Source organism: Scyliorhinus torazame, chromosome 3 (genome assembly GCF_047496885.1).
Source record: "Scyliorhinus torazame isolate Kashiwa2021f chromosome 3, sScyTor2.1, whole genome shotgun sequence".
Lineage (NCBI taxonomy): Eukaryota > Metazoa > Chordata > Chondrichthyes > Carcharhiniformes > Scyliorhinidae > Scyliorhinus > Scyliorhinus torazame.
In genome coordinates this window covers 341994067-342018145 of record NC_092709.1, presented here as the reverse complement: position 1 = coordinate 342018145, position 24079 = coordinate 341994067, and the positions used below count along the sequence as shown (strand labels likewise).

General features: G+C 50.6%; 1 protein-coding gene across 4 annotated transcripts in view; it reads left to right on the top strand.

Annotated features, from left to right (window-relative positions):
* Positions 1 to 24079, top strand: part of sema4f (sema domain, immunoglobulin domain (Ig), transmembrane domain (TM) and short cytoplasmic domain, (semaphorin) 4F) — a 352651-nt gene that overhangs the window by 316575 nt on the left and 11997 nt on the right. For all 4 annotated transcript variants that reach the window (XM_072497724.1, XM_072497723.1, XM_072497726.1 and 1 more), the window contains one exon: positions 1783 to 1946. In XM_072497724.1, coding sequence (XP_072353825.1) covers positions 1783 to 1946 — 164 coding nt within the window. The remainder of the gene's footprint in view (positions 1 to 1782; positions 1947 to 24079) is intronic.

Sequence of the window (24079 nt, the reverse complement as noted above, 5' to 3'; positions counted from 1 at the left end):
TTAAACATGAAAAGTTGGCTTTTATTTTAATAATTACATACAGATTTTAGAACTAACACGGATTACAAAGTGCATCTTAAGTTGCAATGGTCTCATTAACACACAAAGTCCCTTTTCAGTAACAAAAAATCCAGAAAATCACTTCAGACTTCTTTCTGTCTGCCTTTACTGAAAAATAGAAAATAGAAGCAGGAGGAGGCCATTTGGCCACTTGAGCCTGCTCCGCCATTCATTATGATCATGGCTGATCAACATATTCAATATCTGGATCCCGCCTTACCCCCATATGCCTTTAGCCCCAAGAGCTATACTTAATTCCTTCTTGAAATTACACAACGTACAATGCCCTGTTCTAGTACCGCTGACCTCCGACTTCTTGGAAACTTCTCTTCATTTCTCTAGTTCCCTTAACTAACTGCACTTCAGATTTAACTATTATTCCAAGGTATGGTGTTTCTTCTAAAAAAGCTGAGAGATGTTGCCTCTATCTAGCCTTCTATTTTTTTTTTTTAAAGTATTTTTATTCAACAGCTTTCAACCATTTTCACTATACAAAAACAACCCCAACCAAATAAACCCCCCCTGGCCCCCTCCCCCGAACCCCTCCTCAAAAATCAACGGTAACCAACTCCCGAAAGTGCATGATGAATTAACCCCAACAATTCTAGAACTCCTCCTTCACTCCCCTCAGCTCAAACCTCACCTTCTCCGGGGTCAAAATCTCCAATAGGTCCGCTTCGCTGAGGCACAGGGTGGAGAAGCTGACCTCCACCCCAACAAGACCCACCTAAGAGCGATCAAGGAGGCGAAGGCTAGGACATCTATTCGGGCTGGTCCGACACCCCGAATATGGCTTCTAGGGGAGCGGGCACGACATCTGCATGCATGGCCCCAGAGATTGAACTGAACACCCGTCTTCCAAAACCTTTCCAGCTTCCGGCAGGACCAAAACATATTCGGGGTCCCTTCCACATCACTCACAGACATCCTCCAATCCTTGAACAGCCGGCTCATCATTGATTTTTTGAGGTGCACAATATTATTATCAGGCCCCGCCACCTTCCCTATCACCTCCTACCCTGTCACCGGCTCTTCCAATTTATTATTATTCTGTCTAGCCTTTTAAACCAACTGCCCCTAACAGAGCTGTGAGAGTTGCCTTCTCTATCACTACCTATCTCCAATTGCAATCAGATTAGCGAAACTAAAACTTAAAAGCTTCTCTACCTTATAACGCCCTAATTGCGAAGCAACACCCACATGCTTATGCCTTTTATTTATTCTTCACGTGTGGCCCTCTCTTAAGTACAATACAAAATAGAAACACAATTGGAACTGAATCAACCCCATACATACAAACACCTTTGTCCAGCATGAATCCAACTATAGGTTTTACCTTTCCAGGCACAGAAACATGAAATTAAACCCACATAAAACTATACCTTATTTCTAATGTTTTCCAATACAAATCTAATTCACTTAAAATTACTTCTGCTTTCCTAACAACTCATTTAGCACCTTAACTGTACCTTCTGCCACCATGTGGAGACCCCTTTTTGGTCCCCAACCAGTTTTGCATCCCTTCTTACTACCATTTTACTATTTAAATGCCACATGAACACTCTTGGATTCTATTTTATGTTAGCTGCCAGTCTCTTTGTAGTCCTCTCTTTACCACTCTTATTTTCTTATTAAGCCTGGTAGACGAGCTTCAGAAAGAAATTGGTAATTGAAAAAGAGTTTGTGAGTGAAGTTGTTGCTGATTTGGCTAATTTCTTTCAGGAGTTTATCTACGTTGGAGCAACTAGTACTGTGCTTCAGCTTCCTGCAGTAAATTGCAGCAAGTATTCCCACTGTGAGGACTGTCTCCTGGCAAAGGATCCGTCATGCTGCTGGGATGCACAGAAATTGGAATGTGTTCAATATGAAAGCAATGCTGCTGAGGGGTGAGTACCAATTGTGAAGTTTTATCTTCTCAGCGTGATGTGTTGCACCAGGAAAGGAGTTTGAAACAGATCTAAAAAATGTAATTGAGATAATTGGACTGCTTTTCTGGAATTATTTTATTTTGAGGGTGCATTGTCGCAGAGCCAAACAATACCCTTGGTCAATGGCTAGATGGAGTTCTTTCAGGCTGCCTTCAAATTTAGTCAGTGAACACTCCTAGACACTTGAGTCATTGCAGTCTGGATGGCCTTGCTGACCCCACTGATGTTGGGTGGCTATACAGAGGCTTTGGTCAGACCCGAAACGGTTTATAAGGACCCACTGTCGCCATAGGTGATCAAAGTCTGGTGGTCAAGCAACAGTGACTACTATGAAAGGGTGGTTTCTAGTGGATATTTTCTCCTGCCAACCCTCCTTGTTAGCTGTTACTCCTTGGCATTGCGGGTTTAATCATATGGGGTGGCATATGGGAAGGAATACTGCTGGAGGGTTGAAGAGGTCATTTGAGTTAAGGTTAGAGTAGACCTCTGTAGCTTGCCTGTTGCAATTACCCTCCTGATTGGTGGGGAGAGAGGATGTTGCTTCGGATTGGGAGGCAGGGAAGTTCAAAGAGTATCTGTGATGATGTGCATTGTTGAATTGCACAATGGTGTGGGCAGATTGGGATCCCCATGAGGTCCAGCAGTTTACTTGAGATTGTTGTGAGTTTTAATTTTTTCAGCGCAGTCACGATGAAGCGCTGTTCGTACATAAAAGTTCTGTCAAGAATAGCACCTGGATAAACAAGGTGGGGGTTTGTGCTTGAGTCTCTGGACATCCAGGGTGATGTTCAATACCCTCTTAGCATTGGCACTGTGAAACTGGAATGTATTTTACTGGTGCACAGTTCCGGCACCAGCTAGTCCATCTAGCCCATTCCAAGGATTGCATTGCATCGCATGTATATGCCTATGTGAGTGACCTGTTACATTTTTTTCAGCAATCTATTTTCTGCCTTCCTCTCCTGAAGGCATTGCCCTTTCACTGGCATACTGTTCAACTAGTTTTATTAGGTTTCTGACTTCTCCAAGGTGAAAGTGAGTCTTGGTATTATACTGCATTGGGTTTCATGTATTTCTTTCCCCAGAAGCATATTACTACATCTACACTAAAGGAGCGCAGTGATAACCATGGTGAGAATAGTAACACAGAATTTTACCACACGGAAATAAATCTTTTGGCCCATCATGTTTGTCTCCGAAAGAGGCAACCAATTGGTCTTGTCACCATGCCTTTTCCCCACATCATTTTAAACATTTATTTACTTACCTGTTTGGTAGGGAATTCTATGGTCTACCAATTCACTGCAGAAAAATTGTTTCTCACCCGGCTAACCACCGGGAAGGGTTGGCACAGTTCCCCACAGCGCCTGGGACCCAGGTTCAGTTCCAACCTTGAGTGGCTGTCTATGTGGAGTCTGCACGTTCTCCCACTGCCTGCGTGTGTTTCCTCCGAGTGTTCCGGTTTCCTCCCACAGTCAAAAGATGTGCCGGTTAGGTAGATTGGACATGCCCCTTAGTATCCAAAAAGGTTGGGTAGGGTTACGGGGATAGGGCAGGAGGTGTATGCGTAGGTACAGTGCTCTTTCAGAGGATCAGTATAGACTCGATGGGCTGAATGGCCTCCTTCTGCACTGTGGTGATTCTATGATTCTTCTTCTATGATAACGTCTCAAAACATTACTTTTTTGGTGCTGATCTTAAATTTATGCCCTCTGGTTACTAAGTCACTGATCAGTGCAAATAGCTTTTCCTGAGTTACATTTAGAAAACTACATCATTCAAATAGAAACATGGGAGCAGGCGGATGCCATTCGGCCCATCGAGCCTGCTCCGCCTTTTACTGTGATCATGGCTGATCATCCAAGTCCGTAACCTGCTCTCCCCCCCCCCCCCCCCCACATATCCTTTTAGCCCCAAGCGCTATATCTAACCCCTTCTTGAAAACATGCAATGTTTTGGCCTCTACTGCTTTCTGTGGTAGAGAATTCCACAGGCTCACCCCTCTCTGGGTGAAGACATTTTCCTCATTCCAGTCCTAAATTGTCTACCCCATATCCTCAGATAATGACCCCAGGTTCTGGATACCTTCCCCCCCCCCCCCCCGAATCGGGAACATCCTTCCTGCATCCAACCTGTCCTGCCCTGTTAGAATATTATAGGTTTCTATGAGATTGCCTCTCATTTTCTGAACTCCAGTGAATATAATCCTAACCAACTCAATCTCCCCTCGTATGTCACTCCTGTCATCTCAGGAATCAGTCTGATAAACCTTCTCTGCAATTCCTCTGTAACAAGAACATCCTTCCTCAGATAGGGAGAGCAAGATTGCACACACTATTCCAGGTGTGGTTTTACCAAGGCTCTGTTTGCAGCAAGACATCCCTGCTCCTGTACTTGAATCCACTCGCTATGGAGGCCAATGTATTATTTTCCATCTTTACCGCCTGCTGCACCTGCATGCTTACCTTCAGCGACTAGTGTATGAGGACACCCGGGTCTAATTGAACACTCCCCTCCCTTGGGGCGCAATCTACCCAAATGGGAACAGAGGCCCATAATGCAAGGGTTAGCTGGGTGTTTCCCTGCGTTGAGAACCACCACACTATCAACTGGCTATTCAAGTAGATTGGGGGCCGAGGCCGCACTTAATTTCATTCCTTGCACTGAGGAGCTCCGCCCTCCGGAACTCCTCAGTGCAGGATGATATCAGGATGCCATTAAAAATGGGAGCCCAAGACTTCCGGTATGCCTAGGTAGGTCGCACGTTCGGCAGCTCCCGCCGGGAACGGACCTTTGGGCTCTTCAGAGGGGCCCCAACGGCAATTGTTCGACGGCTTCCAGTGTGGGAAGGTGATAGCAAAGGCCCCCGACAATATATGGATTGGACCAGGAGTGGAGCGGTTAAAAAACTGATCCTGGTGCAGCGGAAAGTGCAAGGGAGGAAAAATAAGATGGCAGTGGGTGGAGACCAAGCAGAGTGGGCACAGTGGTCGCAGGAGTAGCAGGAATTTCGTAAACGCTGCTTCGAGGAGCTGAGGACAGAAATGCTGGCGCCAATGAAGGCGGCGATTGAGAAGCTTGTGGAGACCCAGAAGGCCCAAGGGGCGGCGATCCGGGAGGTGCGGCAAAAAGCCTTGGAGAACGAGATCTTGGGCCTGGCGGTGAAGGTGGAGGCGCACGAGGTGCTACACGAGGTGGGCGGAAAAATTTGAGAACCTGGAGAATAGGTCGAGGAGGGAAGAATCTTCGGATTCTGGGTCTCCCTGAAGGAGTGGAGGGGCCCGATGCCGGGGCTATATATGAGCACAATGCTCAATTCGCTGATGGGCACGGGAGCTTTCCCCGAGGCCCCTGGAGCTGGATGGGGCTCATCGGGTCCTGGCAAGGAGACCCAAAGCTAACAAGCCGCCAAGGGCTGTAGTGGTGAGGTTCCACCGGTTTATGGACAGAGAGTGTGTCCCTGAGATGGGCCACAAAAAGAGCGGAGCAGCAGGTGGGAGAACACGGAGATCCGAATTTACCAGGACTGGAGTGCAGAGGTGGCTAAGAAGAGGGCTGGTTTTAACCGGGCTAAGGCGGTGCTCCATTGGAAGGGGGTGAAGTTTGGGATGCTGCAGCCAGTGCGATTGTGGGTCACGTTCCAAGATCGGCACCACTATTTTGAAACGCCTGATGAGGCATGGAACTTTATCCAGACTGAAAAGTTGGACTCAAACTGAGGGTTTGTCGTGGGGGGATGTTTACTGTGTTTGGGTTCTTTTTGTTTTGGTGCTGGGTGGGGATGGGTGAATGGATTTGATGTGGGGGCTGTGAGAGAGTGTGGGCGTCGGTGTTGGAGGGGCAGGGCCACGCGGAGGAAGAGGGGGTGGAGGCCAGGGGATGGGGAGTTGGGGTAAGGCCGCAAAAAGGAGCTGCGCCAGAGGGGACGCGGGCGGCTCAGGAAAGCGCGGGCTTTTTTCCCGGGTTAGGGAAGGATGGGGGCGGGGCCGGGGGGGGAAAGGGCTCTGCTGGAGAGGAGCGCACACTGACTGCCAAGGGGTGGGGGGATTCTCACACTTGGGGGTCGATGGAATGGCCGGATCTGGAGGGAGGAAGCTTGATAATGGGGGGGGGGGGGGGGGGGGGGGGGATCCATGGAGGTTTGCCAGGCCGCAGGCCAGGGAATTTTCCTTCTTTTCCCTCATCCATAGAGCCTACTTCCGGATAGACTTTTTCATTTTGAGTAGGGCGCTAATCCCGAAAGTGGAGGGAACGGAGTATTCGGCCATAGTCATCTCGGACCACGCCCCGCATTGGGTGGAGATGGAGCTGGGGGAGGAGAGGGACCAGCGCATGCTGTGGCGCCTTGATGCGGGACTGTTGGCGGATGAGGGGGTGTGTGGGGGTGTATTGAAAGATACTTGGAGGCCAATGACAACGGGGAGGTGAAGGTGGGGGTAGTTTGGGAGGCGTTGAAGGTGATGGTCAGGGGAGAGCTAATCTCCATGAGGGCCCACAGGGAGAAGAGAGAGGGGAGGGAGAGGGAGAGGTTGGTGGGGGAGATTTTAAGGGTGGACAGGAGGTATGCAGAGGCCCCCGAGGAGGGGCTACTTCGGGAGCGACGGAACCTCCTGACGGAATTCGACCTGTTGACCACGGGGAAAGCAGAGGCACAGTGGGGTGGCGTATGAGTATGGGGAGAAGGAGAGTCGGATGCTGGCACATCAGCTTCATAAGAGGGAGGCAGTGAGGGAAATTGGTGGACTTAAGGATAGAGGGGAGAATACGGTGCAGAGTGCGGTGAGAATAAACAAGGTATTTAGGGACTTCTATGGGGATCTGTACAGGTCTGAGCCCCCAGTGGGGAATGATGGGATGCGACAATTCCTGGATCAGCTGAGGTTCCTGAGGGTGGAGGAGGAGGAGGTGGCTGGTTTGGGGGCACCGATTGGGCTGGAGGAGCTGGTTAAAGGATTGAGGAGCATGCAGGCGGGGAAAGCCCCGGGGCGGATGGGTTCCCGGTTGAATTTTACAGGAAATACGTGGACCTGCTGGGCCCGTTGCTAGTGAGGACTTTTAATAAGGCGAGGGAGCGGGGGACCTTGCCCACGACAATGTCCAGGGCGCTGATTTCTTTCATCTTGAAGCGGGACAAGGATCCATTGTAATGTGGGTCGTATAGACTGATCTCGCTCCTCGATGTTGACGCTACGTTGCTGGCAAAGGTGCTGGCTACGAGAATTGAGGACTGTGTCCCGGGGGTGATTCATGAGGACCAGACGGGATTTGTGAATGGTAGGCAGCTAAATACAAATGTGCCGAGGCTCCTCAATGTGATTATGATGCCCTCGGTGGATGGGGAAGCGGAGGTAGGGCAGCTATGGACGCGGAGAAGGCCTTTGATCGGGTGGAGTGGGAGTAACTTTGGGAAGTGTTGCGGAGGTTTGGGTTCGGGGAGGGGTTCATCAGTTGGGTCAGGCTGCTATATAAAGCCCCGGTGGCGAGTGTGGCTGCGAACCGGCTGTACCGGGGACGAGGCGGGGTGCCCCCTATCCCCCTTGTTGTTTGCAGTGGCAATTGAGCCGCTGGCCATGGCGCTGAGGGAATCTAAGAAATGGAGGGGATTGGTCCGGGAGGGGGGGAAGAGGAACACCGGGTGTCATTGTATACCGATGACCTGTTGTTGTATGTTGCGGATCCAGTGGAGTGGATGGCGGAGGTCATGCGGATCCTTAGGGAGTTTGGGGACTTTTTGGGGTATAAACTCAACGTAGAGAAGGCTGAGCTCTTTGTGGTGCATTCAGGGGACCAGGGAAGGGGGATAGACGAGCTACCGCTGAAGAGGGCGAATGGAGCTTTCGATACCTAGGGATCCAAGAAGCTAGGAGCTGGGGGGCCCTGCACAAGCTCAATTTGACGCGGTTGGTGGAGCAGATGGAGGAGGATTTTAAAAGATGGGATATGCTGCCACACTCACTAGCGAGTAGGGTGCAGTCGGTCAAAATGACGGTCCTCCCGAGATTCCTCTTTGTGTTCCAGTGCCTTCTCATTTTGATCCCCAAACGGTAAGCAGGAGCATCATGGGATTTGTGTGGGCGAATAAGACCCCGAGGGTGAAAGAGTGTAGCAGGGACAGGGGGGGGCTGGCACTGCCGAATTTGTGTGGCTATTATTGGGCTGCCAATGTGGCGATGATCCGTAAGTGGGTAATGGAGAGAGAGGGGGCGGCGTGGAAGAGGCTAGAGATGGCGTCCTGTGTGGGCGCTGGTGACGGCACCGCTGCCTCTCTCGCCGACAAGGTACACCACGGGTCTGGTGGTGGCGGCAACGCTGAAGATCTGGGGGCAGTGGAGGCGACACAGGGGCGAGGTGGGAGCCTCGGTTTGGTCGGGAGAATCATCGGTTTGTCCCGGGAAGGATGGATGGGGGGTTTCGGAGCTGGCATCGGGCAGGGATTAGAAGAAAGGAGGACCTGTTCATCGATGGGACGTTTGCGAGCCTAGGGGTGCTGGAGGAGAGGTTTGGGCTACCCCCGGGAAACGCTTTCAGGTACATGCAAGTGAGGGCGTTTGTGAGGCGGCAAGTGAGGGAATTCCTGCTGCTTCCGGCACGTGGAATTCAGGACACGGTGATTTCGGGTGTATGGGTTGGAGAAGGCAAGGTTTCGGCGATTTACCAGGAGCTGAAGGAAGAGGAGGAGGCCTCGGTGGAGGAGTTAAAGGGCAAGTGGGAGGAGGAGCTTGGGGAGGAGATAGATGAGGGTCTGTGGGCTGATGCCCTGAGTAGGGTTAATTCTTCCTCCTTTTGCGCCAGGCTCAGCCTAATACAGTTCAAAGTTACTCACAGAGCGCATATGACAGGGGCGAGGTTGAGTAGGTTCTTTGGGGTGGAGGACAGATGTGGGAGGTGCTCGGGGAGCCCGGCAAATCACAACCTGGTTGTGCCCGGCGCTGGATGGGTTTTGAAGGGGTTTTGCGAGGACTATGTCCAAGGTGGTGAATGCCCGGGTCAAGCCGAGCTGGGGATTGGCATTTTACATAGACATAGAATTTACAGTGCAGAAGGAGGCCATTCGGCCCATCGAGTCTGCACCGGCTCTTGGAAAGAGCACCCGACCCAAGGTCAACACCTCCACCCTATCCCCATAACCCAGAAACCCCACCCAACACTAAGGGCAATTTTGGACACTAAGGGCAATTTATCATGGCCAATCCACCTAACCTGCACATCTTTGGACTGTGGGAGGAAACCGGAGCACCGGGAGGAAACCGGAGCACCCGGAGGAAACCCACGCACACACGGGGAGGATGTGCAGACTCCGCACAGACAGTGACCCAAGCCGGAATTGAACCTGGGACCCTGGAGCTGTGAAGCAATTGTGCTATCCACAATGCTACCGTGCTGCCCGTGCATTATTTGGGGTATCGGACGAGCCGGGAGTGCAGGAGGTGAAAGAGGCCAGTATTCTGGTCTTTACGTCCCTGGTAGCCTGGAGGAGGATTCTGCTACTATGGAAAGATGTGACACCGCCTAGTGTGGAAGCTTGGATCAATGACATGGCAGGGTTCATTAAGCTGGAGAGGATAAAGTTTGCCTTGCGAGGGTCTGTGCAAGGGTTCTCCAGGCGGTGGCAACTGTTCCTAGACTATCTCGCGGAGCGTTGGGAGGAGGTCAGCAGCAGCAGCAACCTTGGGGGGGGGGTCTTTTGGTGTGGCGTTTGGGTGAAGGTGGTTTTTTTCCCCTATTTTGTGCTTTTAAATGTTATATGGGGGTTATTGTATATGGGGGAAATCCAATGTATAATTTCTGATTGTTGTGTTTTTGCTTCTTTTTTCTTGAGGGGGGGTTTTATTGAAAATTTGTTGGAAAATTTGAATAAATATATATATATATATTTAAAATGGGAGCCCAATCTCTCAACTCCCGGACATGACTCCAGAACCCCCCCCCCCCTTCCCCAAGCCGCAACTCACGTCCTCGGCCTCCTGCATCCCACCCCACAGCTACGCAGGGCACCCCCAGGCCTGATACCCGCGCATGAAAAATGCAAGCCAAGCACCCTGGCAGTGCCCCATCCAGCTGACAGTGCCACCTGGGCAGTACCAGGCTGGCACCCAGGTGGCAGTGCCCGGGTGGCAGCAGCAGTGCCAGGACGCCACCCTGCCCAGAGGGCATGTACATTGGGGCCTCCGATCGGCTGGGAGACCCCACAAGTCCCCATTTATGGAGACCAGCCCTGAACGGCGCTCCCCGGAAATAATCAAGGTGAGGGGGTTAGATTCCAGGCCTAGGTTGGATCGTAGGAGTGCATAAAGTGAGACTAGCTGTCGCACTCCAATGTGCAGATTTGCTAAAAGGTGCTCCACCCACAATGGGTGGAATTCACATCGCGATGAATCACGAGGTTGTGTTAGATCTCGCGAGGCATGGTGAGCCGGGTAGATCGCGGAAGAGGGATCTCCCGGCTTCTACCGGTCATGTTGCACCACACTGAGCTACCTTTCGATGTAAGGCGGACAATAGATCTCGCCCTTAATTTATACCAATAAATCTCCTCTTACTTTTCTCAGGTATAATGAAAAGAATCGTAGTTTTTTTAGTCTCCTCTTCATGACTTAGCTGGTCGCTCCAATATGAGCTAAGTGGATTGCTTTTGCACTCTCTCCAAGGCATCAGTATCCACCCTTAAGTCGGGTGCCCAAAATTAAGAACACTAATGTGTCGTAACCAATGATTTAAGTCTGTGAACATGAACAAACAGATTCAAAAACAGCTTCTTAGCCGTTGTTACCACACTCCTAAAGGCCCTCTTATAGACTGACTTGATTAATACTACGCTCCTATATGTTTCACCCGATGCCGGTGTCTTTGTATTTACATTGTGTACCTTCATCATAGAATTTACAGTGCAGAAGGAGGCCATTCGGCCCATCGAGTCTGCACCAGCTCTTGGAAAGAGCACCCTACCCAAGGTCAACACCTCCACCCTATCCCCATAACCCAGTAACCCCACCCAACACTAAGGGCAATTTTGGACACTAAGGGCAATTTATCATGGCCAATCCACCTAACCTGCACATCTTTAGACTGTGGGAGGAAACCGGAGCACCCGGAGAAAACCCACGCATACACGGGGAGGATGTGCAGACTCCGCACAGACAGTGACCCAAGCCGGAATCGAAACTGGGACCCTGGAGCTGTGAAGCAATTGTGCTATCCACAATGCTACCTTGTGTTGCCCTATTGTGTATTTTCTTTTCTTTTCATGCACTAAATGATCTGTTTGAGCTGCTCACAGAAAAATACTTTTCACTGTACCACGGTACACGTAACCATAAACAAACCCAAAAATTTACCATTAGCTCTTCGCTTTAGTACTCTGTGACACTAAAACTCTTTGACACTAAAAACTCGGATTTCTCACATCTTAATAGTTTGTTCTCCCATCTAAACCCATACATTTTCTGCTTCTCCACTGTATTACGTTTTATGTACTTTCTTGAGATCCTTGTAGACCCTGGCCTATTGATTTTATTTTTGCTCTCCATATTTCAGTACTCTGATTTCTTTAAAATTACTGACCATAATTTTTAAAATTTCTCTACTCTGCCATGGACTTCAGATTCCACCTCACTGTCTGAACTATTACAGAATATGGCTCCTGTGTGAATTTTGCATTTAATATCAGAACTTTGAAGAACAATACAGAAACAATAATAACCATAACAACGCCAGCGCAAGTATCATACACCATTACCACGTTTGTGACAGTAGTCCCAGTATTATGATTTACTACATTATTTACATTAGGTTGTAGGAGTTATTGGGTTATGGGGATAGGATGGAAGTGAGGGCTTAAGTGAGTCGGTGCAGACTCGATGGGCCAAATGGCCTCCTTCTGTACTGTATGTTCTATATGTTCTAGTGTGTAGCAGTTTTTCAAATGTGTTCTTATTGGGACTTTTAACATTTAATAGAAAGAATTACACACAACTTTACATACATATTTACAGTTACTGCTACGAGTCGTTACGTTGTTTACGATTACTTTGGTGTTCCACAGGGATCTGTGCTGGGACCACTGTTGTTTGTGATGTACATAAATGATCTGGAGGAAGGTATAGGTGGCCTGATTAGCAAGTTTGCAGATGACACTAAGATTGGTGGAGTAGCAGATAGTGAGGGGGACTGTCAGAGAATACAGCAGAATATAGATAGATTGGAGAGTTAGGCAGAGAAATGGCAGATGGAGTTCAATCCGGGGAAATGCGAGGTGATGCATTTTGGAAGATCCAATTCAAGAACGGACTATACGGTCAATGAAAAAGTCCTGGGGAAAATTGATGTACAGAGAGATGTGTGTGTTCAGGTCCATTGTACCCTGAAGGTGGCTGCGCAGGTCGAGAGAGTGGTCAAGAAGGCATACAACATGCTTTCCTTCATCGGAAGGGGTATTGAGTACAAGAGTTGGCAGGTCATGTTACAGTTGTATAAGACTTTGGTTCGGCCACATTTGGAATACTGCATACAGTTCTGGTTGCCACATTACCAAAAGGATGTGGATGCTTTGGCGAAGGTTCACCAGGATGTTGCCTGGTATGGAGGGCGCTAGCTATGAAGAGAGGTTGAGTAGATTAAGATTATTTTCATTAGAAAGACGGAGGTTGACTTCCGTGTGCGGCGATGACCAGCTGAGTCGCACGTTTCGGCAGCTCCCTGTGAAACGGACTTTTGGGCTCTTGATAGGAGCCCCAACGGCAATTTTAACGGCTGAAAACACCGTGCGGTAAACCAGAAGGGTGTTCCCCCTGGACACGGATGGAAAAAGGAGAGGAAAGTGGCCGGATTGCAGCGGATCCTTTGGAACAACGGCAAGGAAGGCAAGCAGAAACCAAGATGGCGTCGGAAGGTGGCAGTTTCATATGGGGCCCTGAACAACAAGAGTTTTTGAAACGCTGCGTGGAGGAGATAAAAAAGGAAATGAAGAAAGAGTTGTTGGCCCCGATATTACAGGCGATTGAAGGGCTGAAAGAGGAACAAAAGACCCAGGAGCAGGAGCTTCGGGTCGTGAAGGCGAAAGCAGCAGAGAATGAAAACGACATACAGGGCCTGGTGGTGAAGTCGGAGATACAGGAGGCACACCAGAAACGATCTGTGGAGAGGTTGGAGGCACTGGAAAATAACGCAAGGAGGAACAACTTGAGGATTCTTGGCCTTCCTGAAGGTGTGGAGGGGGCGGACGTCGGGGCATATGTGAGCACGATGCTGCACTCGTTAATGGGAGTGGAGGCCCCGACGGGTCCGTTGGAGGTGGAGGGAGCATACCGAGTTATGGTGCGAGGATCGAGAGCAGGAGAAGCTCCCAGAGCCATAGTGGTGAGATTTCTCCGTTTTAAGGATAGAGAAATGGTCCTTAGATGGGCGAAGAAAACTCGGTGTAGTAAATGGGAGAACGCGGTGATCCGCGTCTATCAAGACTGGAGTGCGGAGGTGGCGAGAAGGAGGGCGAGCTTTAATCGGGCCAAAGCGGTACTTCACAAAAAAAAGATAAAGTTTGGAATGCTGCAACCGGCAAGACTGTGGGTCACATATCAAGGGAGGCACCACTACTTTGAGACGGCGGATGAAGCGTGGACTTTTATTGTAGAAGAAAAATTGGAATGATTGGACTACGAAAATGAACGTTTGGACAAAGTGGTGGGACAAGTGGGGGGGGGGGGGGCGAAGAGGGATTGTATGATTAATCCTGCGGTATGGTAACTTTTCTTTCTCCCACAGGTGGTGATGGGGGGAGGTGGGGAGGGAGAGGAGATGGGGCGTTGGCCATGGGAGGCGGGGCCGAGGGAGAGGCGCGGGCTTGGTTCCCGCGCTATGATAATTATGGCGGGAATAGAGAAGCAGGAAGGAGGGGGCGCCGCACGGGGCGAGCCGTGATCACGGGGGGAAGCCGAGGTCAGCCAGAGTTTGCTGACTTCTGGGAGCAACATGGGGGGAGTAATTACGCTAGCGGGGGGTCTAGTGGGGGGGGGGGGAGGGGGGAATTACTGGGTTGCTGCTGCTGGGGAAAGGGGGGAGTGGGTGCGGGAAAGGATGGGCGGGGGGGCACCGTCTGGGAGAAATACAGCCGCGTGGGAACTGGGCGAGAAGCTGGAAAAAGATGATGGCTAACCGGCAAGGGGGGGGGGGGGGGGGGTGGGAAGCCCCCCAACTCGGCTGATCACGTGGAACGTGAGGGGGCTTAACGGGCCGATAAAGAGGGCACGAGTACTCGCACACCTTAAGAAACTTAAAGCAGATGTGGTCATGTTACAGGAAACGCACCTGAAACTGATAGATCAGGTTAGGTTGCGCAAAGGATGGGTAGGGCAGGTGTTCCATTCGGGGCTGGATGCGAAAAACAGGGGGGTGGCTATATTAGTGGGGAGGAGGGTAATGTTCGAGGCAAAGACTATAGTGGCGGATAACGGGGGCAGATACGTGATGGTGAGTGGCAAATTACAGGGAGAGATGGTGGTGTTGGTAAACGTGTATGCCCCGAATTGGGACGATGCCAATTTTATGAGGCGAATGCTAGGACGCATCCCAGACCTAGAGACCGGAAAGCTGATAATGGGGGGAGACTTTAACACGGTGTTGGAACCAAGGCTGGATAGGTCGAAGTCCAGGACTGGTAGGAGGCCGGCAGCAGCCAAGGTGCTTAAGGATTTTATGGAGCAGATGGGAGGGGTGGACCCGTGGAGATTCAGTAGACCTAGGAGTAAGGAGTTCTCGTTTTTCTCCTATGTCCATAAAGTCTATTCACGCATAGACTTTTTTGTGTTGGGTAGGGCATTGATCCCGAGGGTGAGGGGAACGGAATATACGGCTATAGCCATTTCGGATCATGCCCCACACTGGGTAGACTTGGAGATAGGGGAGGAAACAAGAGGGCGTCCACCCTGGAGAATGGATATGGGACTAATGGCGGATGAGGGGGTGTGCTTAAGGGTGAGGGGATGCATTGAAAAGTACTTGGAACTCAATGACAATGGGGAGGTTCAGGTGGGAGTGGTCTGGGAGGCGTTGAAGGCGGTGGTTATGGGGGAGCTGATATCAATAAGGACACATAAAGGGAAGCAGGAGAGTAAGGAACGGGAGCGGTTGTTGCAAGAACTTTTGAGGGTGGACAGACAGTATACGGAAGCACCGGAGGAGGGACTGTATAGGGAAAGGCAAAGGCTGCATGTGGAATTTGACTTGCTGACCACAGGCACTGCAGAGGCACAATGGAGGAAGGCGCAGGGTGTACAGTATGAATATGGAGAGAAGGCGAGCAGATTGCTGGCACACCAATTGAGGAAAAGGGGAGCAGCGAGGGAAAAAGGGGGGTGAGAGACGAAGATGGAGAGACGGAGCGGGGAGCGGAGAGAGTGAATGAAGTGTTTAAGACATTTTATAAAAAATTGTATGAAGCTCAACCCCCGGATGGGAGGGAGAGAATGATGGAGTTTTTGGATCGGCTGGAAATTCCCAAGGTGGAAAAGCAGGAAAGGATGGGATTGGGAGCACCGATCACGGTAGAAGAAGTGGTGAAAGGAATTAGGAACATGCAGACGGGAAAGGCCCCGGGACCGGACGGATTCCCAGTTGAATTTTACAGAAAATATTTGGACTTGCTCGCCCCGCTACTGACGAGGACCTTCAACGAGGCAAAGGAAAGGGGACAACTGCCCCCGACTATGTCAGAAGCAACGATATCGCTTCTTTTAAAGAAGGAAAAGGATCCGCTACAATGCGGGTCCTACAGACCAATCTCCCTCCTCAATGTAGATGCCAAGGTCTTGGCCAAGGTAATGGCAATGAGAATAGAGGAATGTGTCCCGGGGGTGGTTCATGAGGACCAAACTGGGTTTGTGAAGGGGAGACAGCTGAACACGAACATACGGAGGTTGTTAGGGGTAATGATGATGGCCCCACCAGAGGGTGAAACGGAGATAGTAGTGGCGATGGATGCCGAGAAAGCATTTGATAGAGTGGAGTGGGATTATCTGTGGGAGGTGTTGAGGAGATTTGGGTTCGGAGAGGGGTATGTTAGATGGGTGCAGCTGTTGTATAGGGCCCCAGTGGCGAGTGTGGTCACGAATGGACGGGGATCGGCATATTTTCGGCTCCATAGAGGGACAAGGCAGGGATGTCCTCTGTCCCCATTACTGTTTGCACTGGCGATTGAGCCCCTGGCGATAGCGCTGAGAGGTTCCAAGGGATGGAGGGGAATACTTAGGGGAGGAGAAGAACACCGGGTATCTTTATATGCGGATGATCTGCTACTATATGTGGCGGATCCAGCGGAGGGGATGTCAGAAATAATGCGGATACTTGGGGAGTTTGGGGATTTTTCAGGGTATAAATTGAACATGGGAAAGAGTGAGCTGTTTGTGGTGCATCCAGGGGAGCAGAGTAGAGAAATAGAAGACCTACCGTTGAGGAAGGTAACAAGAGACTTTCGTTACCTGGGGATCCAGATAGCTAAGAATTGGGGCACATTGCACAGGCTAAATTTGACGCGGTTGGTGGAACAGATGGAGGAAGATTTCAAGAGATGGGATATGGTAGCATTGTCAATGGCAGGGAGGGTGCAGGCGGTTAAGATGGTGGTCCTCCCGAGATTCCTTTTTGTGTTTCAGTGTCTCCCGGTGGTGATCACGAAGGCTTTTTTCAAAAGGATAGAAAAGAGTATCATGGGTTTTGTTTGGGCCGGGAAGACTCCGAGAGTGAGGAAGGGATTCTTACAGCGTAGTAGGGATAGGGGGGGGCTGGCACTACCGAGCCTAAGTGAGTATTATTGGGCCGCTAATATTTCAATGGTGAGTAAGTGGATGGGAGAGGAGGAAGGAGCGGCGTGGAAGAGATTAGAGAGGGCGTCCTGTAGGGGGACCAGCCTGCAGGCTATGGTGACAGCCCCATTGCCGTTCTCACCAAGGAACTACACAAGATCCAAAAACAACGATGCTTTCTCAGAAAAGATTAACATGAAAAATAACTAGCTGTGAAGCAGAGTAGTTACTGCTATTATTTAGCAAATTGCAAAGTTCCTTGTCCGAGTCCGGTGGTGGTAGCTACACTGAAGATTTGGGGACAGTGGAGACGACATAGGGGAAAGACCGGAGCACTGGGGGGGGTCCCCGATAAGAAACAACCATAGGTTTGCCCCGGGGGGAATGGATGGGGGATATGGAATGTGGCAAAGAGCAGGTATAACGCAATTGAAAGATCTATTTGTGGATGGGAAGTTTGCGAGTCTGGGAGCGCTGACCGAGAAATATGGGTTGCCCCAAGGGAATGCATTCAGGTACATGCAATTGAGGGCTTTTGCGAGGCAGCAGGTGAGGGAATTCCCGCAGCTCCCGACACAAGAGGTGCAGGACAGAGTCATCTCAAAGAAATGGGTGGGGGACGGTAAGGTGTCGGATATATATAGGGAAATGAGAGACGAAGGGGAGACTATGATGGACGAACTAAAAGGGAAATGGGAAGAAGAGCTAGGGGAGGAGATTGAGGAGGGGATGTGGGCAGATGCCCTAAACAGGGTAAACTCGTCGTCCTCGTGCGCCAGGCTAAGCCTGATTCAGTTTAAGGTATTACACAGGGCACATATGACTGGAACACGGCTCAGTAAATTTTTTGGGGTGGAGGATAGGTGTGCGAGGTGCTCGAGAAGCCCAGCGAATCATACCCATATGTTTTGGTCATGCCCGGCACTACAGGGGTTTTGGATGGGGGTGACAAAGGTGCTTTCGAAAGTAGTAGGAGTCCGGGTCGAACCAAGCTGGGGGTTGGCTATATTTGGGGTTGCACAAGAGCCGGGAGTGCAGGAGGCGAAAGAGGCCGATGTTTTGGCCTTTGCGTCCCTAGTAGCCCGGCGCAGAATATTGCTAATGTGGAAAGAAGCCAAGCCCCCGGGGGTGGAGACCTGGATAAATGATATGGCGGGGTTCATAAAGTTAGAGCGGATTAAGTTTGTCCTAAGGGGGTCGGCTCAAGGGTTTACTAGGCGGTGGCAACCGTTCGTCGAATATCTTGCGGAAAGATAGATAGGGGAGAACAAAGAAGGCAGCGGCAGCGGCCCAGGACTTGGGGGGGGGGGGGGGAGGGATGGGGGTGGGTGGAGGGATGGGGGGGGGGGGGGGGGGGAGATGGGGGGGGGGGATGGGGGGGGGAGGGATGGGGGGGGGGGGGATGGGGGGGGGAGGGATGGGGGGGGGAGGGATGGGGGGGGGGAGGGATGGGGGGGGGAGGGATGGGGGGGGGGAGGGATGGGGGGGGGGAGGGATGGGGGGGGAGGGATGGGGGGGGGGGGATGGGGGGGGGGGATGGGATGGGGGGGGGGGGATGGGGGGGGGGGGAGGGATGGGGGGGGGAGGGATGGGGGGGGGGAGGGATGGGGGGGGAGGGATGGGGGGGGGGGGATGGGGGGGGGGGGGGGGGATGGGGGGGGGGGGATGGGGGGGGGGGGGGGGATGGGGGGGGGGGGGGATGGGGGGGGGGGGGGGGATGGGGGGGGGGGGGGGGATGGGGGGGGGGGGGGGGATGGGGGGGGGGGATGGGGGGGGGGGATGGGGGGGGGGGATGGGGGGGGGGGATGGGGGGTGGGTGGCCTGAGACAAGGCAGTTGCCAATTAGGGCTAGTTTTTATTTTTTGTTATTTAATATTTATTTATTTGTTGTTGTTTTTGTTTAAATTTAAAAAAGGTCATTATTATCTGTATTGTTACAATGTTGTGTAAAGGATGCACAATGTACTGTGTTGGTTGACCAAAAATTTTCAATAAAATATTATTTAAAAAAAAAAGAAAGACGGAGGTTGAGGGGGGACCTCATTGAGGTCTACAAAATCATGAGAGGTTTGGACAGGGTGGATAGCAAGAAGCTTTTTCCCAGAGTGGGGGACTCAATTACTAGGGGTCACAAGTTCAAGGTGAGAGGGGAAAGGTTTAAGGGAGATATGCGTGGAAAGTTCTTTACGCAGAGGGTGGTGGGTGCCTGGAACGCATTGCCGGCGGAGGTGGTAGAGGCAGGCACGATAGCGTCATTTAAGATGTATCTAGACAGATACATGAATGGGCAGGGAGTAGAGGGGTACAGATCCTTAGAAAATAGGCGACAGTTTTAGAAAGAGGATCTGGTTTGGCGCAGGCTTGGAGGGCCGAAGGGCCTGTTCCTGTGCTGTAATTTTTCTTTGTTCTTTGTTCTTTTTGTTTTTCTGCCCTCACCTCCTCCCGGTTAGTTGCTGGTTGCAAACAGGTCTGTAAAGAGGTTAGGGAACTTCCACGTGTCTTGGAATCTCTCCTCGGATCCCCTTGGCAAGAATTTTAATTTTTTTCCAGTTTCAGGAACTCTGCCAGGTCTGAGAGCCACTCAGAGGTCCTGGGTGGCACTGCCGATCCAGCCTAGCAGAAGTCTCTGCCTGGTGATCAGTGAGGCGATGGCCAGGGCGCCCATCCTCTTCCCCATCCAGAGCTCAGTCACGGTTCCATCTCGACAACCCCGACCCTGGACATTGCCTCGAAAATAGCCATCCAGAACTCTGTGATCTGGGTAGAAACAGAACATGTGGCTGTGGACCTGTGGAACTTCACGATAATTACCCGCAGTGGTTCCCTGGCCCTAGGCTGCTACCGAAGCCACCTTTTGGCGTGGTATATCTCTGGGGGCTTGGCGAAGTCGACCAGCATCCCGCGAATCGCTGCTATGTATTCTGTGGAGTTTCTCCCCTCTGTTCCCTCCGGCAGCCCCACAGTTCTTAGGTTTTGCCGACGCAATTGGTTCTCCTCGTTGTCGACTTTATCCTTCAACCTCTTCTGGGTCTTGACCAGGCTCGCTAGCTTGGCCTCAAATGCTGTAATCCGGATCCCTTGGTCCCTGGCAGCTTTTTCGAGATCTTGTGTCGTATTTCCCTGGGCCTCTAGTCTCTGCTCCAGATTGTCCATTTCCTCCTTTATGGGGGCCATCGCAGCTTCCACCGCTGCCTCAACGGCCGCCAGGAGGTCTTTTCTCATCTCATCTCCCTATGTCTCTGTAGCTCGGAGGTGATGAAGCACGTCAACTTGTCCATTAGCGCCTTGGTCTGTGCTGGAACTCTGTAGGGTCGACCCTCACCGGTTCTGTGCCTCCACTGAGATTCCCTGCTCTGAGGCTGAGGTTTCCCACCCCTCATCTCTACTGGCTTTTCAGCTGAGCGGCTGATTCTTTCCCAATCTGCTTGGTGGTGCGGTCAATGGAGAATTAGTCTGGGGGTGTACTTTTGGTGCCCGACTGTTGGGTTAAAAGGCCTTAGTCGAGGTTCTTAGATGGGTTTCATGCGGCCGCTCAGCTCATGGCTGCCACTGTAACCCTTTCTGCAGAATTGAAGGGATTGAGTGTAGCTTGAAAATCTGGTGCAGAGTGGACAGCGACAGTGCAGTCATTCAAAACCTTTAAATCATACATGTCTATGGTGGTCAGTTTAATATTTTTAAAAATTTTTATTCAGAAAGTTTTTTTCATTATAACAAGTTAAACAAAACAATAACATACTGCAAACACCCTTGCAAAATGCTGTCCTAAAGTGCCTCCAAATCCTCAAAAGTGGCAACTACTGCCGGGCTCGTGATGAATCTTGCTGGAGAAAATGGAAGCGAGGCAGTGACCAGTGCCCTCCGACTCCAACCCCTGCACAAGGCTGCCTCCATACACTCCCATGATGTTTCTAAAGAAAGAGAGGCAGATGGGAGATTTGGTGCTCCCTAATTTATTCTTTTATTATTGGTCTACAAATATTGAAAAGGTGTGGGGGTGGTTTTGGGATCCAGACTCCTTGGCTCGGGGGTGTTGCTGGTCACTCCCAGAAGACAAGGCTCCAACCACATTTCCAACACCTTAACCAATAACCTCAACATTTAACAATGAAATGGGTCGGCACAGCCACACTACGTTGGATCCTTATCCTTCTTCAGGATCAGGGAAATCCATGCCTGGGCCAAGGTGACCAGCAACATCCCCCGAGCCAAGGAATCATTGAACATATCCAACAACAGTGGGGTCAACTGACCCACAAATATTTTATAAAATGAATGAAATGAAAATGAAATGAAAATTGCTTATTGTCACAAGTAGGCTTCGAATGAAGTTACTGTGAAAAGCCCCTAATCGCCACATTCCGGCGCCTGTTCGGGGAGGCTGATACGGGAATCGAACCGTGCTGCTGGCCTGCCTTGGTCTGCTTTCAAAGCCAGCAATTTAGCCCTGTGCTAAACAGCCCCTATTCGATAGGGAACCCATCCGGATCTGGAGCCTGAACCGACTGCATTAATCCGATACACTTCATAACCTCCTCTGGACCCATCCTTGCCTCCAGCTCCTCCCTTCTTCCCCGCTCCACCACCGGCAAGGACAACTCGTCCAAATACTGCACCATTGCCAATCTTTCCTCTGGAGGCTCTCAGTTATATAGTTCTTAATAAAAGGCCTCAAACACCACATTAACCTTCCGTGGGGTGGTAACCAACCACCACTCCTGGGAGGCAGCCTGTCCCCTCTGCTGGTACGCTAAAAGATGACTAACCTTCTCCCCATATTAATAGAAGGTTCTCCTTGAGCGCTGCCGTAGGTTCACTGCCTTGCCCGTCCCGGGTGATAATGCAGTGGTGGATTGGTTACCACCCCAGGGAAGGTTAATGAGGTCTTTTATTAGATGTCGTCCCGATCTCTTCCTGCACCGAGGAGGAAACTGAACTAAGTACAGCCTCGGCGGGACGTTTCTCGGCACTGCAAGCACCGGGAAACACCCGGCTAAACGCGCTCATCAGGGGACTCTGTTCCAATTTAGTTAGACCACGCCCAAAGAATTTGTCACCGTCACCATTTTACCCCTCCCTATCCCTCTTTCCCACATCCCCACCCCGCCTCCCATTCATACCACAACCCAATGAACAAACAATGAGACAAAAGCCCTCATGCAAAAATTGTCACTCCTCCGCTCCCGTTAACTAACTTTACAGATAGCAAGATGACTCCCACACAGGATAAAACCAGAAACACAATCATACCAACAATCAGCTTCCCGCCCACATCCAGTTTTTATATAAAACGATAGAGAGAAAAAGAAAACCGACACACATCCACAAACAACCCCAAAAATACAAACTCCAACTTTGCCCAGAGAAAACTCCAGCAACCACTGCGTCCCCTCACCCAAAATATAAAAATCTCACAATAAATACAGATTCAACTGCCCTAACAATTTACATATTAGTTCGCCCCCAGTCCATGTTTCTTTACAAACTCATCAGCTGCCTCCGGCACTTCAAAGTAGTCTCTCTCCTTAAAAGTCACTCAAAGACGGGCTGGTTACACCACACCAAATCGCACATTACTTCTGTACAACGCAGCCTTGGCTTTGTTGAACGCCACATGCCTCCTGGCATGATCTGCTCCCACGTCCTGGAGCATGGCCCTCCCATCTAGGTCCTGAAACCACCTCAGGACCCGTTATTTGTCTTGGTCCTGAGGAACCTGACGATAATTGCCCTTGGTGGTTCCCCAGATCAGGGATTCTGCCTCAGCAACCGATGGGGCCGGTCCAATTCAGGACGGGATGGCAATGCCCCCTTTCAATTCCCCACCATCTTTCCAAACATCCTGAACAGATAGTTCCTAGGATTTGGGCCCTCCCACAACCCAATGATTCTTAAAGTCTGCCATAAGAAGCGGTTTTCCAGATCATCTACTTTAAACTTGAAGGCATTATGCCCCTCAGCCATCAACGCCATCTCTGCCTCCAGGGAAACAATCCAGTCTCTCTGGTCTGAGAGCGGCACCTCCACCCTTTGTATCACCGCGCCTTGCTCCTCCACCTTTCCATCCATCTTCTCCAAGGCCATGTGCATGGGGGCTAGAGCCCCTTCCATCGCCTTCTGAAAGTCCTCAGAGCCCGACTGCCGCTGTTGGAGTGGCACGGTAACACAGTGCTCTCTTGCACTGAAGTGCTACTGGTGCTGGGATGTATTTCCATGTGTGTTTTCCATAGTTTTTCTAAGTCTGAACCCTTCATGAGTCAAGGCAACAGTCAGCAGGGCATTCAGGTTTGGAGGGGCATCTACTTGGGTGTACTTCCAGCAGCATTCGCCACAAACGTTCAGGAGGACCTGATTTTCCATCTCTGCTAATAACGAGACCAGCACAATCCAAGCATGCCTTGGATCCTTGTCTGAATGCTTTACACTGGCACTAACACTCAAGATGCCACATCTGGCTACTTTCCTTATTACAAAATAGATATTTTTATTTCTATTAGGTGAAAAACACTTACAGCAATTGGTCTCCCACTTACCGCGCCAGGGCGTGGATCTGGAATGTCATCTTTCTGCGAGTCCCATTTGTCGGTGTCCATTTTATACTTCATATATTGCCCAGCAAAGACTTTCTGCACATCTGTGATATCATAAGCACACACTGCAGAAACATTTTGGTTGTTCCTAGGTGATATGGGGCAGGTGGAAGAAACATGAATTGCTTTTAATTAAGTTCTGCAGTTTTTACTCAATTATCATGCTTTAATATGTAAAAGAAACTCCCCGCTCCTTAGAGATTCGAACAGTTTTCCCAATTAAAAAGTAACTCCATCACATCTGGGCAGCACAGTAGCATAGTGGTTAGCACTGTTGCTTCACAGCGCCAGAGACCCGGGGTCGATTCCCGGCTTGGGTCACTGTCTGTGTGGAATCTGCACGTTCTCCCCGTGTCTACGTGGGTTTCCTTCAGGTGCTCTGGTTTCTTCCCACAAGTCCCGAAAGATGTGCTGTTAGGTAATTTGGACATTCTGAATTCTCCCTCAGTGTAGCTGAACAGGTGACGGAATGTGGCAACTAGGGGCTTTTCACAGTAACTTCATTGCAGTGGTAATGTAAGCCTACTTGTGACAATAATAAAGATTATTAGTATTATTTTAAAATTAATCCTCCAAGAAGCTTGCCAGCATCTTGACCGTCCACGAAGAGGCCAAAGTCACAGCCGCAGCAGGAGCTTCTGCCATTTTCTCCACCACCGGGGCTTGAGAGGTTTCTGAGTCCAATGGCGCTCCCTTGCCCGACTATGCC